Source organism: Apiospora kogelbergensis (genome assembly GCF_038363985.1).
Source record: "Apiospora kogelbergensis strain CBS 113332 chromosome Unknown utg000007l_segment0_segment0, whole genome shotgun sequence".
In the NCBI taxonomy this organism is placed as follows: domain Eukaryota; kingdom Fungi; phylum Ascomycota; class Sordariomycetes; order Amphisphaeriales; family Apiosporaceae; genus Apiospora; species Apiospora kogelbergensis.
Window position 1 is genome coordinate 2,812,649 of NW_027117424.1, and position 17,565 is coordinate 2,830,213.

Here is a 17,565-nt window from a genome sequence, read left to right on the forward strand (position 1 = left end):
TTCAGTCATCCACTGTCCCTCAAGCAAGTCATATTACTGAGCCCCTGAACGATACTTTTCGCGTCATCACGTCTAGAAAGGCCTTTTACAGCAGCCGGAATTTTCAAGTGGGCCGTTTCACAACCACCAGAGGATTTCATCAAGCTGCCTGCAGACGAGCTCTACCAAATCCTGAAATCATAGCCTCGCACCTCCGAGCTCCTTGGTTGCTCGAACAGCATCGTGGTTTGCCAAAGGAAACTCAAAACATGCAAGCGGCCACCCCCGAAATCGCTACCACGGCGGCGTCGACTGAGGGACAGCCAACTGTTGTCGAAGTCTTCGAACCCAACACTGGGACTTGGCAATATATCGTTGCTGACCCAGCTACGTTGAAGGCTGTCATCATTGACCCCGTCTTGGACTTTGATCCTACAACCCAAGTCATCTCGACTACTACGGCTGATGCACTACTGGCCCTTGTTCAGGAAAGGGGGTACCATGTCTGCATGATTCTCGAAACCCATGCGCATGCCGATCATTTAACTGCAGCGTCTTATCTTCGGTATCGCCTGGGCACAGGAAACGACGGGGTCAAACCACTGGTGGTCGCTGGACAACGTATTCGGGAGATGCAGGAAGCGATAGGGGAGAAGTACGGCGTTCCGGGCGAAGAGTACATCAATGTCTTCGACAAACTATTAGGTGACGATGAGACGTTCCAAATCGGCCAGCTTACGGCGATGGCGATCCACCTCCCGGGCCACACACCCGATCACCTTGGTTACAAGATAGGGGGTAAGTTAATTAATAACATATGAAGCGAAGTCTTCCCTTCCCCCTCGTTTTCCTTCGCGTGCTGCTAACACTTCGACACCCGATCTCAGACAACGTTTTCTGCGGCGACTCTCTCTTCAATGCCGACCTGGGCACGGCACGCTGCGATTTCCCCGGAGGCAGCGCACGAGATCTCTTCAAGTCGGGACGCAAGCTGCTTAGCATGCCAGACCACTTCAAGATCTGGACAGGCCACGACTACCCTTCGGCCGAGCGCGGGGTCCCCGTGCCCTACATGACGGTCCGCGACCACCGCGCACAGAACAAGCATCTACGCGATGGCGTTTCGGAGGATGAGTTCGTGGCGCTGCGTGAGGAGCGCGATGCGAAACTGCCGGCTCCCCGGCTCCTCCATCAGTCTCTTCAGGTCAATATCCGTACCGGACATTTGCCCAAACCCAATGAGGACGGCTCACGCATGCTGCACCTTCCCCTGAAAGTCAACGGTGGGAAATGGTAGTAGTAATTGTTCAAGTATGTTCATTTATTGTTTTAACACCAGTCAAGTTGATACATAGGTGCCCTTGGCCACCCATCAATTGATTTGCAAAGCTACATATCCAAACAATTCCCTTAGCATACAACGTTTCTCCAATACCGTTGCCTCAGTGTGTCGATGTTCGTCGAAATAGCTATGACTGAAGTCCAACTCTTGTAGGTACAACTTGGGCGCATGTTTGCTCTTGTATTAGTCTTATGAGGCAAATTCATGTATAAGAGAAATTGCAAAGCACAACTATAATTACGAAATATTTGGGTAACCAGGTTTCCGATCTAGATGCCGTTTCGTCTTAGAAAACCCCTCCCCAACCCGTATCCTATCTCTATGATGGCACTCGCTCAGAATGTGGACCTCATGGTCTTCAAACTTGAGTGCTTCAAGTCCAAGCTTATAAAGCGCCATCATATCAGCTTAGTTACCGCTGGAGCTTGGCTTGGAGAGAAACGACCTCTGGCGGGACTCGGACAGCTTCTTCCGCTCGACCTGGCGTTCTGCAGTGGTGGTTGGGTGGGTTTTGATAATTGACGTTTTAGGTTCGCTGCGTTTGGGGAGACGAATATTGCCGTGATTGCAGCCCCTGGGTATTATCCCTTCCCGTTCAACAAACAAGAAGGTGACTGAACCTCGTTACAATGTTTATTCAAGCTAAGCAATAGCTCTATACCACTGAAGCCGCAACAAGTATAACCACTGGAAGAGATACCAGCTCCCATAGTTGTCATTGATGGCGTCAGGTTAAAGCTGGTAACATATGACCAAAGGTTGATCTTCATTACTTTGATGGCTTCATAATTCCCTTAATGTTCGACTTCATGCGTGCCTCTGCCGCCCGCACTGTAGCTCCAGCATCCGATGTTCTAGAGAGGAGAGCCACGAGGAGACTCCCATCCCGAGCAGGCTCGTCGAGGAAACGTTGGGTTCTTTGATTTCTGAGTTCCTCTCGCTCGGTCTTCTTAGCCTCTGGGGTCTGGCGCTGCTGCCGCTCCATACCTGAGAAATTCTAGTCGGGCCTAGATAGTGAAGTGTCAACCACGATCACTAGGTTTCTACCACAACAGTGTGTGATGTAATGCGTCACTTACGAAACCGGTGTACTTCACTCCTTGATCTCAGATTGCCTTGCAACAGCACGGGCCGGCGGATGATGGTGTCCAAAGGGCTGATCTGATTCCCGAGTGAATTCGAATAGCTTTTTGTTTGGGGTGATCCAAGGCTCGACAGAGGAGGGAGAAGCACACACGTATATACTGGCACTTTGTAGGACTTCGGGTTCCTGTTCAGGATAGCATATATCATAGTTGGCTCATAGGAGAACGGCTCAGTGATGCGTACGTCTCCCACCCTCCTTTACTTCGGTGAACTGGGCCTAGTAATCTGTCAACTCGTATCCCCTATAGAAGGCTTCGTGCAATATGACGGTCTGGTGATTGGACCTCCCAGAAAAGATCAAAGAGCTGCAACCTATTTCCGTGTTACAGTTGCCCGTCATTGGATGATGGAGTGCAACCCCACGTCAAACACGGGCTCGATTTGACCCCTGCGACGACATATGCAGCTAGCTGCCCCGAGGACTGCCATCTGTCTACAAGAGCGAAAGGGCTGAAGGTATCGATGGATATTGAATCGTGTATATACTTGACCTCGGATTGGACCAGCCTAAACCCATGCCTCTTGGCAGACGCTGCCGTGCATGACATGGCCAATCACGGTTGTCTGAGGTGCAGGGGAGGGTCGGATAACTCATAAGTTGAGCTGTTAGTTACTGCAGTCAGCGCAGCGTCGTGCGAGACACTTTGGGTTCGGTGAAGACCAGCCAGCAAGGAAGACCAGCCAGAAAGGAAGACCTTTGTGTGCTTAATTGCCCGGGTGATTGAAGCCTGAGGCATAGACGCCCGCCAATGGCCTTTTGCTTTCCATTAGCCGCCTCCTAAACCGAAGGATCCATTATTCCATTTGTTCTACACATTCTTTGTAGCTCAAAAAGGCTGATGGAACGAGTCTATTCTTCATATCAATCGCAGGTAATACCGAGCGAACGCAAACCACCTCTGCACTACATAAACATATAAACCTCTTCTAGTTTCTACCCTGTTTCCATACACCTCAGCATACCCTTGCTTCATTCCACTTCATCGCCAGCCACCATGAGTGCAATTCAGGCTACATCCACGAAAGTCTACTTCGCATATGGTTCCAACCTCTCGTCCACCCAGATGAGAGCGCGCTGCCCCAACGCCGTTCCCCTCGGGCTCGGCCATCTCCGCGGCTGGCACTGGCTCATCAACGAGCGCGGCTTCGCCAACATCGTCAAGGACCCCGTCGCCACACACGCACCCCTAGCAGACAGCCTGCCTGGTGTTTACGGTGTTCTCTATTCATTGCCGCCCAATGACGAGGACGTGCTGGATATGTACGAGGGCGTCCCCACCGCCTACGAGAAGGAGATATTGGAGGTTGACGTCGTCCAGGATGGTAGCAGCGGATCTATGGAAGCCACCGGGTTCCCGGAGGGCGTGGGCTCCTTGTCGGCATTGGTCTACATCGACTACCACCGCGTCAAGGCGGACCGTCCCCGGGCTGAGTACGTAAGCCGCATGAATCTGGGGATCGAGGAAGCTAGGCGGGACTGGGGTTTGCCAGGTTCTTATATTGCCCACGTCATGCGTGAGTTCATCCGTGAGACGTCGTCATGAATGTGAAGGGCTGGCACCAACCTGACGCCATCCATTGGCGAGGACTCCGACATGTGCAACAGGCTTCATATGTTATGAATTACTGTCTTGCATCCTTTCAATTTATCTGGACCTGTATGATATACTTCAGACACCCAGCCGGTTCCTATCGTAGATGATGCGCTGCAAACCGCGGAACTCTGACCTCAACACAGGGCACCTCCTTTTAGACCCAATCTTAACGATATTCTGTCGACCAAGATCCCGAAATGATCGAATCAGCAAACTCGGGCATCGGTATTAAAAAATTATATTAGAGTTGCCAATCGCCGAGCTTTCCTTTTTTCATTGAGAATATATAGCAGTCATGCATAGATGGTTAACCGTACCACCTAGCCCGAATGCCGGGTTTTAACATTAGATCTCACGCTTTGGAGGTCACTGACACCCCATTCAGGGAAGTAAATCATTAACGCCATCCTTATGACCCAGCCCGCTTGTCCATGCAAATTCGCAAATTTCAAAACACGCAGGATCCGAAGTTTCAAGTATCAAACGCTGGTGTCCTTTCATGACGGCGGCAGAATCACGCACCGCATTCAACCCCTCCTTCGCCTATGGCATCCCGAAGTATCCTGGTCGCCGCCTCACCATCCTCGATTCCCACGTCGCCGTCGTTCGCCCACGCGTTATCGAACCATGTCTCCATGCCCCCATCATCGCCTCTTCGCCATTGTTGCTGTGGCTCATCCCTGATTGGTTCTCACCGTCAACTTCCTCGATATGACTACCTCCCGTTGAGGCAGTGGTAGCATCAGCGATGGAAGCAGCAGCAAGCCCATATTCGTTGGACTGCCGCAGGAATTGCGCGGCCAATATCTCGCCGGCGATGTCCTCCACCTCCAAATCGGACGCCGTAAAGTTGTCGAGCATCATCATGTTTTCGTGATAAGGCCTCGCAAGGTCTCCTGCGCGCACTGTGCCGCTGATATGCGCACTTGATACTTGATTATTGTTGATGTTACCATCATCATCCATCGAACTCGCGGGAGACTCGGTTTCGTCCGACGATAATGAATGTACCGTACCGGGCGCTGGAGGGATGAACGTAGGAGAAGCCTGATGTTTCCGCTGCTGTTGCCGATGGCGGTCGCCTCCTAGCATTGTATATGAGTCCGGCGGGGAAAACAGATGGTGGTGTGAAGTTGTCGCGAACGAAGGGGTAATGCTGGGACTTATCCTGGGACTTCCCCTGAGCAGAGCTCTCACCGGGTTTCGTCCAGCTGTGAAAAGGCCACGCAGACTAGCCGGAAAGTCCGACTCCTCTGGCAAGCGCCCCTTGGCGAAGCTCAAATCCATGGTCATGGCTAGCCGTAGATAGCATCCGGGTTGTGAGGCCAATATGTCGGTCCAGTTCGAGATCGTACTCGTCGTGCTGGTTGCTGGCAGAGGTGTGGGGGTATCGAGCTGAGCCAGTGTCATGATATGACGGATCGTCTCACTCACATAATCGCAACCGTCGTACTGTGGCGTATACGTCTTCATAGCCTCAACGAGCACGCTGAGCCGGTTTTGCTTCACCAACTCCTCAGGTGTAGTTTGGCCTTGACGGAACGAGGAAAGCTTGACATCTATGATATGCAGAACAAGGGGCAAAGCCGTGCATGGGACGCTACGGGAAGGTAAGCCACTATATAACCTGGATAGGATCGGTAAACTTACGCGCTGATTGGCAGCCATCGAGCCAGCTTAAGTTGGATGAGCTCCTGAAGACACTCTGTTACCCCGGATGCTGCATTCTGGAGCTCGTGGCGGTTTTCGTAAATGCTGGAGAATTCGCGAAGGTTACTTGTCAAATTCGGCGTCACTGCCTTGACTGCGGTTTGAAGTACTTCGTGGTGGCTTAATGCCACCCATGAAGAGCTTTCAAATTAATTATTAGCGAGCATGATCCCTGAGCATCCGCTATTGAAATGGTCGAACTCACTGATAGTACATATACATCATGTTGGTGTACAGTATTACTGAGTCATGATGATGACCTTTTCCCCTTGTTACATTTGTCCGCGGAGAACCATTACCGCCAAACATTGGGAACTTTTGGGTCGTTAACGAATACCATCGCCGTAGTGCTTGCTTGCACTCTCTCACCCCAACGGTCTCGTCGGGCCCGATCTTCTTTCCCCAGCCTGGGGAGTCGTCGAGAGGGAAGACCATCATGATCAGGTCTGTCAGTACAGAGCAGAGATCCACAATCTGAACAAACATTTCCACCAAGCATTTTTTTGGTGGCCGCGTCATACACCTGCGACCGCTCGACCTCATCTGCCATGTCCCTGTAGCCGAATGCCGGGCTCGAACTAAAGTCGAAGTGTGACCTCGTGATCTTGAGGCTTCGACGCATTCCGAGGGGCAGAATCCGATCCCTGACAATGCAACACCACCAAAGCCGCTTGAGCACGTTCTGCTTCTTGTATTGCAAAGGACTTATGATAGGAGAGAAACTCGGGAGTGCCGAATAGTGGTGAGCTTCTGCATTTTTCGCATGCTGGATCGCAGCACTCAGCCATGTTGAATTTGATTTCTTGAAGGCTTGGGTGAAGTTGGGAGACCATTGCGTTAGCATTATTGCCGTCTGGGCAAGATAGATCATGGAGGATTCGCTCTCGAAGTCGTAGAGGAGTTTACACCGCCGGTAAAGGGTAGCTCTAGCCACCCGAGTGCTCGGGAAGCCCAGAGCTTTGACCTTGTCCTTGTGGACAAAGTTGCAAGCGACAAATAGCATAGACTGGAAGACCAGGAGAGACATTCTTTCTCCGGACCCGCCGAAGCCGAATTGGCCGTACATTTCCCAGAAGTCCCCCTCGTTGATCACCGGCATCAAAGGGTGGACGTGCAGGAAGTACTGGCGGACAAACTCATCAAGTATCTCAGGCGTGGGTACGCGCAGACAGCCCTGGGACTCGAGGTAGTTGACATCTTGGGGCAAAAGGTTGTGGAGGTTGTTGACACTAAGGAATGGGTAGTAGGAGTATGTGATATCTGTGCTGCTCGGGCGTTGTCCATTCTCTGCCCACTGTGCATTCGTTGACGGAAACAAGGAGGATATGCTGGACATATCCGACTGGTTGCGATCAACTCCGGTGTGGGGGAGCATGAGTCCCGTCCCGGGCGGGAACATTGGCTTCAAAGCTTGGCATCGAGGCCTGACCTATATTGAAGGCCTGAGGTGCTTGAGCTTGAGCTTGCGCTGTTGGCGGGAACGTGTCGTCGTCGTAATCATTATCTGTCGCCACAAATCCATTTCCGGCCTCCGGGGCGTCATTGACGTTGGGTTCATAAGGAGGCATTGATACTTGCTGGGGTTTACGGCTAAGTGGGTGAAGGCAGTCAGTAATCTGTCTGTCTCTGGGTGGAAATGGGGGTTCGACGCACGATGCTCGATCGGCCACGACGCACGTGTCGTTGTCGAGGTAGCAGTTCATACACGGCATCCCTCTCTGGGACACATCGCATCTTACTTTGCGCGCCCGACAAGAGAGACAGGCCTTGGCCGCTCTTTTGCGAGCTTTCGCCGCTGCTCTAGGCTTATTAGGATCCATGGTAGCGATGGCTATTGGAGTGGGGATTTGGACGGCCCTCTTGCAGCCTCGTAACTGATAAGGAAGAAATACTAAAGGGAGAAAACGCGACTGGGCTTGCAGAGGACGTTGAGATAGAGGCTGAGGAGTGATTTCGGAATCGCGGGGGAGTGGAGTTCCAGGGTGGTGATGACCAGGGGTGCTGTGGGGTGCTAGCGGCGGCCGCGCCCCTATATTGTCGTGACTTGCTGCTGGCTGTCGGGTCCGTCTATTCATGTCTCCGTGTACTGTTCGTGGTCCTGTGGACGCATGGAGGGGGCCTTGGGGCGTGGTGCGTGGAATGCTTGATTGTCAAGATACGCTTCCATGTCCGTGTGTTTGCCTGCCTTGTCAACAGCGCGATCGACCAGGATGTGAACCCAGGATAGCAAGTCCCATGATCGATGATGGAGAGAGGGCCAACGAGATACGGCTTGCCCCGGACCCAGATATTGAAGCTTCTCCTTCCAGGCCGATCTGCAGCGAACTACCTCCGCCATACTTCTGGCCATAAGCCATACATCAATCAGCTGCGATACGTGCGTCGTACAGGTCGCCCTTACATGCACGTGGACATGGGCTACGGACAAGGGACCCAAAGATGGCAAACCCAAGAGGCGAGTCATTGGCGCACAGAAGCTGAGATGGTAACTGGATGATAGCTGGTCCACCCCATCTTCGACCCTACCCTAGCCCCAAAGGGTGGTGGGCGATGCCGCCTTAGGAGTCGATTGGCGGGCTCTGATTGGCTCTGCCGGTAATTCGGTAATAACTCTCCTACCCAGGTCATTTTCGGCAGTGGCATCCTCTCCTTTCTTACAGCAAACCTGTCGCGATTACCGTTCCCATAATCTTGTTTTCAAATAGACTTCGAGTCGAAGTTGCGCGTTTGCTTAGTGTCCAGCTGTCTTCACCTCGCGTGATGCGAATCAAGAAAGCTGGTTTATGCAGCGAGTCAGCAAAGAGTGACAGTGATTGCATTGCCAGTATCGATGGGTGCTCTTTATTTTCAATGGGCTTTTTTTTTTTTTTGGTTTTCAGTTATCGGAAAGTTGAATTGCCAATGGCCGTCTTCCTCATATCAGAACTTCTTTGTCGCATCGCGAACGACAGGAACACCGACGAGTTTGGCCTGCTGGACACCCAATATCATTTACATGGATAAATGGAGATATGAAGTACATGGTTTTCCAGTATCTGAGACTTCTGCTGGCCCAAGAAGAATTTGACGAATGGCCACACCTATCGGCAACAACCCTCACGGATCAGGGATTTGAATATGCCATCCAGTGTCGTCTTGGAATCATAATAGACGCCACGGCCCAACCCGATAACGCCCTGCTTCAACGGGACTCTGCCATCGCCCAGGCACCAACTATTTTTGAGTTTGAAAACATGGCCGGCGACGTATCAAAAACACCAGAGGCAGACGTGCAAAGAGGACGGTGCCAGATCAAGGGCGTCAAATCAGGGATCAATGTCACTAATGGCTGATATGAAGACTTTATGTCTAATAAGCTTAATCATGGGCGACAGCCAAACCGGCGGTGACGATATCATACTATATACTATATACGCAGGTTCCAACCCGCCGAAAGCGGGTAACGCTGACTCTAGCGGAAATAGCTGTGCCTGTCGGGGTTAAGGTTGGTCCCTTGCAGATCCTCCCAGACGGCGAAGTCGGCGGTGAGCTCATTGGAAATTTTGTGAATCATCCAATCACCAACACGGGATTGCCCCACGTAGCACCATGTCAGTCAGTCGTCAAGCTGTGCTGATGTGGAAAAACAGACCACAACTCCTGAACAACACCTGGGCAATTACTTCTTCTTTGCTTAGAGCAGACTGCAAAGAACCGCAAAGGAATTTCATCTTGACGTTTGCAACCCCCAAATCGAGACTGAACACTTCAACCCGTCTCAACCCCCGCATTCCCTTCACAATGGCGCCCACAGTCCTCCACCTTCGCTCAGAGGACAAGTTCAGAGAGGAACGGTCGGCTCTGACTCCCACCACCGCCAAGGCCCTGATCGACGCCGGCTACACTGTCAACGTCGAGAAGAGCCCCGTCCGCATCTTCGACGATGACGAGTTCTCCAAGATCGGCTGCACCCTGGTGCCCACCGGCTCGTGGCGCGAAGTCCCCGCCGAGCACATCATTGTCGGCCTTAAGGAGCTCCCCCGAGGAGACCTTCCCCCTCAAGCACGTCCACGTCCAGTTTGCGCACTGCTACAAGGTAAGAGCTTTTCAATTCTCTACGGGCCCCTATAATCAAGCTGGCGCAGCACCGCTAATTCTTTGGTTTCCGACACTTAGGGTCAAGGTGGCTGGGACACAGTTCTTCGTCGATTCGCTGATGGTGGCGGTATTCTTCTAGATCTCGAATTCCTGAAGGACCCTGATTCCGACCGGAGAGTAGCGGCGTTTGGGTTCCACGCAGGTTTCAGCGGTAGCGCTCTTGCGCTCAAGAACTGGGCATGGCAGCTGACCAACCCCGGTGTGCCCCTGCCAGAGGTGTCCAGCTACCCGAACGAGGACGCGCTGGTCGCCGACATCAAGAAGGACGTCCAGGCGGGCGAGAAGAAGGCCGGCCGCTTGCCCCGCGTCATCGTCATCGGTGCCCTCGGCCGCTGCGGCCGCGGCGCTGTCGACATGTGCCTCAAGGCTGGCATCCCTGATGGCCAGATCCTCAAATGGTACGAAAAAGTTTAAGCCGGAACAATTCACCATTTACAGTCTTATTCTTAATTAACTTACAAACAGGGACATGGCCGAGACTGCCAAGGGCGGACCCTTCCCCGAGATCACCGAGAGCGATATCTTCGTCAACTGCATCTATCTCAACAGCAAGATTCCCCACTTCGTCAACCGCGACTCTCTCAACACGCCCAGCCGCAAGCTCAGCGTCGTGTGCGATGTCTCGGCCGATACTACCAACCCCAACAACCCGAGTGAGTGAAGATTGCCCCGTTACCTTAATGACAAACAAGTGAGCCCAAGAGAAATCGCTAAAACCGTAAACTCATGTAGTCCCGATCTACACCATTGCCACCACCTTCGCCGAGCCGACTGTTCCCGTAGAGGGCCTACAAGACCCGCCCCTGAGTGTTATCAGCATCGACCACTTGCCCAGTCTCCTGCCCCGTGAGGCGTCCGAAGCCTTCAGCGGCGACCTCTTGCCTTATCTTCTCAAGCTCAACGACTGGAAGAACGACCCCGTCTGGGCCGGCGCCTACAAATTGTTCCAGGAAAAGGTTGATACGTTACCCAAGGACACTTCCCACAACAACTAGAATATAACTGACAGCCCAGGCGACGCTTTCATTGGCTCAAGTGGCATGCAGGAGGGTGGAACAACTGGCAGGATGGCTCAAGGATCAGGCAGGTAAATAGATTTGGCGTTTTAGCAAGGATGAGGGAAGGGAAAAAGTGACATATGACAAAGTAGGAGATAGCCAAGAGGGCGTGTATGGTGTGTGGCCTAAGTGACTGACTGTACAGACAGAGTGTTTTGTTAAGATGTTGCTGGAGAGCGTTGTTGCGAAGGCGGTTTGGGGTAAAGAGGAGTTCGAACATATCGACTCGTCCTCCTGTTTATTTATTATACAGGCGATCGTTTCGATCTATAGTATATGGAATTCTACATCCCTTTGCCCAGAGCTGCGTAATTCAGAAATGGGAATACCAAGCACCCCAAACGCCGACTGATGCATTATACATTCAGGCATATACACGCTCCACCGTCATGTCCTTCCATCATCTCCCGTCCTTGTTGCAAATATTCCTCATTCTCGAGAGTTTTCTTTTCTTGTCATTGCCATTGTTGTTGCGTATGTTCTGTTCTTTCTTTCTTTTTACCTCTTCGCCTGGCTGCTGTCACCACCACTCCTCTTCTCATACCCGCCCCCGATCCTCTCGGCCTGCTGCAGCTTCGCCTCTTCGCGGCGGACCTCGTCCGGGTCGCGCTCGGGCAGGCCCCACCACTCGCGGTGGAACTTCTCCTGCTCGATCTTGCGCCGCTCCTTGCGCTCGCGCTCTCGCGCCCGCTCCATGCGGGTCGCGAACCACTCCTCGCGCGCGCGGTCGTGCTCAGCCTGCGTCGCGTGCGCCATCATGCACGAGTTCATCTGGTGTGAGAGCGTCCGGCAGGAGAAGGGGATGGTAAAGGTGCGGTTGCGGGCGCAGTCGGCGAAGGCTACATAGACAGGTAGAACGAGGGGCAACGATTAGTAAAACGTCTTGACTTGGATTTCTCGGGGGTGAGCGTGATACATTCTGCTCGGGAGGGATAGGAAGCAGCCAGAGGATGCAGTGTTCTAGCAAAGATGGGTAGGTAGGTAGACCATGGTAACACACACCTTTGATCTCGTCTTGGCATTGCATTCGCACCCGCGCATTGAAGACTTCGCGGACCTGCGCTTCCTGGCTGGCTGATAACGGCAAGGGGTTACGGGAGGGCATGGGCAGGCCCTCTGTGGCATTCTTCCCATCGCGACCGGACGGTGGTGTCGTAGCCATTGCGGCGGCCATTCACGGTATTGTATGGGTGTGTATATGTGGTCGGAGAATGTTGTCGGTCAGTCGGGGATTTCGGCAAGGTGGTGCGAGGTACGTTGAATCACCACTCTCCTTCTACAATCATGTGTGTTCCATGGGAGAAATCAGGCAAACACTGTCGTCCCCGATAAGTGACTGGCGATTGGAAATCGAATTGCCGAATCTTCGAAACCCAGCATCCACCGAGACCGACCGATTATGGGCAGAGCAGCTCCGAAGCTAGCAAGCAGCCCTCTGCACTGCCAGTCATTCATCATTCTGCCACTTGTGACCGCCAAAAGCCCGGAGTCAGGAGAGGTACGCACCTCCTTACTATAGTTGTGTGCACAATACAGCGTATCACATAGAGCAGCCATATTCGTACTCCCTTTCAAAGGGAATGTCGTAAAGTAAAGTAGAGACATCAGTCTCTTGGTGCTTGATTTATAATCCATGGTTGACAATTACCTATTGCCCACTATGCTGTACAGACCGTGTGATGATGCCTTCAGACTATCGATGCCTTCAGACTATCCATTCAAGCGTCTGCTATTGATATTCCGACATGGCACCCAAAGCCGGAGTCGACGGCGCAGACTCTTCCTCCTTGTCCTTGCCTTGCTTCTTCTTGATCGAGAACCGCCCGGTCCAGCTGGCCCTACCATCCTTTGCCCGGCCGCCACTCACGCTTCCTATGTTGGGACTGCTGTTTGCGCTTTCGTGGCTACGCGCGAGCAGTGCTGCAGCATTCCCACTCTCGTGGCCATGCTCCTCGACTTCCATGCTCGTACGCTCCATTGACAAACCCTTATCCGAATTGGTAATGCTGCCGGGGCCCTTCTTCGATCCACGGATAGAGGAAAGACTGAACTTGGATGAACTCCCCTTGCGGAGGAGCTTTCTAAATCCGCTCTCTGGGTTATTCAGCCCGAGTCCATGCGCCGGTTCTGAAGGGGGTGTTCGATTGAGAGTGGCCCAACGAGAAAGACTCGTGCGATTCGGCTACCGAAAGGTTGTCCCTTGACTCGCGAGGTTCTGCAAGGGACTCCTCCATCGAAGGACGTTCAGCCGATTCCCATGTGGATGATGTAATCGAGACCCGTGGATTAGCCTCCCTGTGTGTCTCATCTTCTTTTCCCTTGGCCTTGGCCTTATCCTTACCCTCTTTGTCGTCCTTATCCTTAGTTCGAAACATTCCCATGAATGAAGGCGCATTGGGGTTGAGGCTTTGCTTCAGTGCTTTGGCAGCAGATGGTCTCGAGCCGATGACACCGACACCCAGGGGAGGTTGTCGAATCTCAGACTCGTCCAGAATCTCGTCTTCTGCATTGGCCAGATTGGTCTTCAGAGCCGAAGGGGAGCCGTGGATTGAGGGTCTCCTGGACACGGTTCTTGACCAAGGATCCCCCTCCACCTTCCCGAGACCAGATCCTGCTGGGTTCAGAGGGGCCCCAGATCGGCGGGCCACTTTCAGTCGATGGCCTGGGCAACTCGGACGAGGCAATGGAGAGTGGCCTGGGACTGCTAGGGTCCCTTTCAGGGAATATGGATCCACTCGCATTGTTGTTTGTGAAGAAAGGGCCGCGCCGCGAGGTCACGCCACGAAGGCCAGATAATCCGTGCTCGCCCACAGCAGGTCCAGCCGAGTTGCGATTGAACATGCCCCCCCAGCCAGACGAAAAACTGATTCGCCTCTTATTTGGATTATTTGTCTCATCAGTTTGCCGGGGAAAGGATTGACTCTGCGCAGACTTGAGAGAACCGAGTATTGGTGGCTCATTGGTGCTCTTGGTATTGCGATGTGACCAGAAAGGAATTTTGTTTGTCTGGGGTGGAGGGCCAGCTGGGGACGATGCCGTGCCATACTCTCCTCGCAAGGAAGTCCTCTCACTGACCTCGCCTCCGTAATGAGAATAGGGCAAATGCTGAGCAGAGCCACGGGGGCTTGACATAGCACTATACGACAGCCCCTCTGATATAGGCGACTGGGGGTCGTTGTCAGGAGACATTGGCAAGCCGAAGGTTCCATGTCTTGACGGTCTGGAGGGTGGGAAGTCATCGTCATCATCATTAGATTCGAGTAAGTTTACTGGGAGTAAGGAAGTAGCGGTGGGACTCAGGGGCGCGCCAGCCATGAGCGCTTGCATTCCTTCTTCATCTGATGGGGCAGAAACGGTAGAGAAGTTGGGGAATGCACTGGCAGCAAAGCCCGGGGGAATAGTCGGAGCACGAGAAGCGGGAAATGCGCCCTCGAAGCCATTTGTCGGCCCATAAGACTGTCTCTCTTCAATCGCATACGTTGTAGAGGGTGACGGTGCTGCTGCGCCTGGCATGGAATTTCCTGTCCGGCTCCGGCGCTTGAGTTGAGTCTGATTCGCAAGTTCGAAGTCGACCCCAGAGGCGTTGGCTTGTGCGTAGGGGAATCCAAGACTCGACTGTTGTTGGGCCGTAACGAGTTGAGTGCGCAAGACCTGCTCATAATCTTCCTGCGACTTGAGTTTCCTATTGAGGAAGAACAGGCGTCTGTTTAGTTCTCTTGATTTGGTCTCCCAGTCTCTCTGGATCTGACGGTCTTTGTCGCGCCATTCTTCGCTCTCTTCGCCCCCAGGAAGCTTCTTCCGCTGATCCTCGGCTTCTTTCAACTCCTTACCCTTTTCCCTCAACTCTGCCTCCTCTTGCGCGAGGCTGGTCTGGAGGGCTTCGATTTGTTCTCTGTACTGTTTCTTTCGCTCATCGACCTCTTTTTGAATTTTCGCTTTGTCCTGCTCAAATCCAGCTTGCCTTTTCTTCATATGGGCCATGTCCTTATCCCACCTAGCAATATCGTCATGGATCTTCTTTCGCTCGTTCTGCTTATCCCTCAACTTCTTTTCGACATTGGCCTTCTTCGTCTGGGTGCTCCTCATGGATCGATCCGTCGAATTCATCTCGGCCTTGTATTTGTTTGTCGTTTCGTCCTTTTCTTTCAGAATCTGCTTCTTGGTCTTTTTCTCCTCCGTCAATTCATCCATAAGTTTCTGGTGATCCCTCTCGTCCTTGTCCAATTGCGCCTGGGACTCGTCTTGATCCCGCCGGATGCTTTCAAAGCGCGTGCTAAGCTCGACTAAAGACCCTTCAGGAACTCTTTCCAATGCATCCTTAACTGATTGATCCATACTAGCGGTAGAAGGGGAATGTTTTCTTGTCAAGGTATTGCGCCGCGTAATAGACCCCGACGAGCTTGTCTGCACGGGAGCAACTGTAGTTTCGGGGATCGAAGCTGTTTCGACAGCGGCGGTAGGGGGCTTTGTATTTCCGTCGTCATCGTAACTTTCCGTCGACGAAGAGGTTTGGTCGTCGGGTACCCAGCTGGCAGGGACCCTGCCGTTGCCGGTTTCTGGTCGGCCATCTTTGTTGTACGTGCGCAATCTAATAGACCGACTGCCGGCCTGGAAGTTGCTGTGCGACACAGCAATAACGCGAATGTTGTAGAAGTGGCTCGGCTTAAGGCCAGTTACGGTTATCGCAGTCTCCTGGCTTGAAGACTCGCCCACTATGGAACACCACAAGTCAATATTGCGAACCCCAACTCGTGTACTGAACTTGCAAATTTTGCAATAGGCTGTACATACCAGTCACACCATTAACCTGTATAAGAAACTTGGCGACGGTGCTATTAGCGTGCGGCCGGGTCCAATTAAGAGTTGCTGCATTTTTGCGAATGCCGGCGAGAAAGACATGGGGAGGGTCGGGGACCTCGACTCCAAGGACTTGGATAAGCTCCGGGACTGGCTTTCGTAGGACTTGCCAGGCTCTCCAGGTCAGCCTGTAGAAAACGCGGTGCGGTTAGAAAGTTGACTTTTCAGGCCTCTCCATGGGCCCGTGGCTGCTGCGCGCGAAGGGGGCCATACCAAGAGGCGGCAATGCCTGTAATCAACATTCTGTGGTGCCTCAGGATGAATATGAGAATTCTGTCAAGATCCGACGTAGCAAGGAAGCTGAGAGCAGCCTGAAATAACCAGGTGGGCGTCTGTTGGGCCAGCTCGGTCGGGGCGATGGACCAGATAAAGAGCATCAAACCGATCGTGACGATAACATTGAGGTGCGCCGTTTTGGGCTCAGTAAACCACCAAGCAAGCACGGCACAGACGACCAACACTGAAGGAACAGACGTCGCCCATGGGGTCCATAACATATCGTGGGAGATGTCGACCGTTGACCAAATAGCATACCAAAAGAAAACAGGTTAAGAGAAAAAAACGAACCAAGCAAGCCGGGAGGGGGGTGTAAAATAAGGGAAAGACTGGAGTTAATTGAAATGCAAGGTTAAACGGTTAGCAGCGTGGTTAGAGTGGCAGCTACGTCCTGGCTGCTGGCCACCAAAGCACTAAAAACACATCAAGGCTGCAGGCGGAGAGAGGAGAAACATTTTCTTACTTGCCCACTGCTGCAAGTGCGAGGCTTGCAGAAACCCCGTCCCCCGGCACCCACCCGTCCAGAGCTTACGCCGACGGTCTTGTATCCAGCTGAGTGGTAGGTGGTAGGCAGGTGGGTAAGGGAACGACAGCCTCCTGCCAGGCGAGGCACCGGCTTCCAGGTTTAAACCATGCCGAGTTACAACACCGACGAGTCCACAAGGCATAACAAACCCAGACAATGAAGTCTGTTTCGGCTGTATCTGGTATGTGCTTCGACTGCCTGGTAGCGACGAGAAAAGGCTTGGGTTTCTTCTCTTCCAACCGCCGCCATCCGACTCGTTGTCTTCTTCTTAGCAGGTGTGGATCACCCGTCATGCATACATATGTACAGGTCGCCGTACAAGTACTGATGCTCTCGCCAGAGGTAATGCTTCAGTTGTAGAGATCGAGAGGGCATGATCACACGATTAGACATCGCAACTACAGTACCCCAAGGCAAGCAATCAGGGCAGACTGGCCAATTAGCTATATAGATGCTAGGCTGGAAGCGAATTGATGGTAGTTGCACGATCGAAGGGAAGGTCATGGCTGCATTGGATGAGTTGGCACCAATGCAGCAGCACATTGCCGATATCTGCAGGCAGAGCCGGGACGGGAAACTGATCGCATGCAGATACCAATAACATCGGCAACGTTAGGCATCCATCATTCGACTTGCCGGCTAGGCTACGACCCTACGACGCCGATGGGACGAAGAAGAGACGTATCCCTCAATGTCCATTGTGAGCATGCATCAATGCCGGCTACCACATATGCAGGGTTATTTCGAATGGGTTGGGCGGGATGCCTTCAACTGCCGTGCTGGGCCTGGCAACGCTAGGAACGGTCCAATGATGGAAGCTTTTGTGTGGTTACAGTAACCGTAGTTGACCTGTACCACTCACCACCACTGCCGCCTACCGTAATGCGCGCATGACTTACAGTTTCTGGGCTTGGCCCGGATAGCTACCAATAACCCATG

General features: G+C 52.8%; 6 protein-coding genes across 6 annotated transcripts; 3 read left to right on the forward strand and 3 right to left on the reverse strand.

Annotated features, from left to right (window-relative positions):
* Positions 1 to 248: 248 nt before the first annotated feature.
* Positions 249 to 1,276, forward strand: PG998_011270 (uncharacterized protein; the record flags this gene model as incomplete). Its single annotated transcript, XM_066878086.1, has 2 exons — positions 249 to 777; positions 867 to 1,276. 2 exons carry the CDS (start codon positions 249 to 251, stop codon positions 1,274 to 1,276), a joined length of 939 nt encoding a protein of 312 aa, XP_066727140.1.
* Positions 1,277 to 3,462: 2,186 nt separating this feature from the next.
* PG998_011271 (uncharacterized protein) lies at positions 3,463 to 4,011 on the forward strand (the record flags this gene model as incomplete). Its single annotated transcript, XM_066878087.1, has 1 exon — positions 3,463 to 4,011. The coding sequence occupies one exon, from the start codon at positions 3,463 to 3,465 to the stop codon at positions 4,009 to 4,011; it is 549 nt and encodes a 182-aa protein (XP_066727141.1).
* A 594-nt stretch (positions 4,012 to 4,605) lies between these two features.
* PG998_011272 (uncharacterized protein) lies at positions 4,606 to 7,592 on the reverse strand (the record flags this gene model as incomplete). The annotated part of the gene is made up of 6 exons (XM_066878088.1): positions 4,606 to 5,662; positions 5,713 to 5,913; positions 5,978 to 6,218; positions 6,265 to 7,128; positions 7,202 to 7,362; positions 7,426 to 7,592. 6 exons carry the CDS (start codon positions 7,590 to 7,592, stop codon positions 4,606 to 4,608), a joined length of 2,691 nt encoding a protein of 896 aa, XP_066727142.1.
* Positions 7,593 to 9,552: 1,960 nt separating this feature from the next.
* On the forward strand, positions 9,553 to 10,904 carry PG998_011273 (Saccharopine dehydrogenase; the record flags this gene model as incomplete). The annotated part of the gene is made up of 4 exons (XM_066878089.1): positions 9,553 to 9,847; positions 9,935 to 10,307; positions 10,375 to 10,562; positions 10,642 to 10,904. 4 exons carry the CDS (start codon positions 9,553 to 9,555, stop codon positions 10,902 to 10,904), a joined length of 1,119 nt encoding a protein of 372 aa, XP_066727143.1.
* A 561-nt stretch (positions 10,905 to 11,465) lies between these two features.
* PG998_011274 (uncharacterized protein) lies at positions 11,466 to 12,141 on the reverse strand (the record flags this gene model as incomplete). Its single annotated transcript, XM_066878090.1, has 2 exons — positions 11,466 to 11,806; positions 11,970 to 12,141. 2 exons carry the CDS (start codon positions 12,139 to 12,141, stop codon positions 11,466 to 11,468), a joined length of 513 nt encoding a protein of 170 aa, XP_066727144.1.
* A 555-nt stretch (positions 12,142 to 12,696) lies between these two features.
* PG998_011275 (uncharacterized protein) lies at positions 12,697 to 16,321 on the reverse strand (the record flags this gene model as incomplete). Its single annotated transcript, XM_066878091.1, has 5 exons — positions 12,697 to 13,094; positions 13,309 to 13,629; positions 13,703 to 15,679; positions 15,759 to 15,952; positions 16,038 to 16,321. 5 exons carry the CDS (start codon positions 16,319 to 16,321, stop codon positions 12,697 to 12,699), a joined length of 3,174 nt encoding a protein of 1,057 aa, XP_066727145.1.
* Positions 16,322 to 17,565: the final 1,244 nt, after the last annotated feature.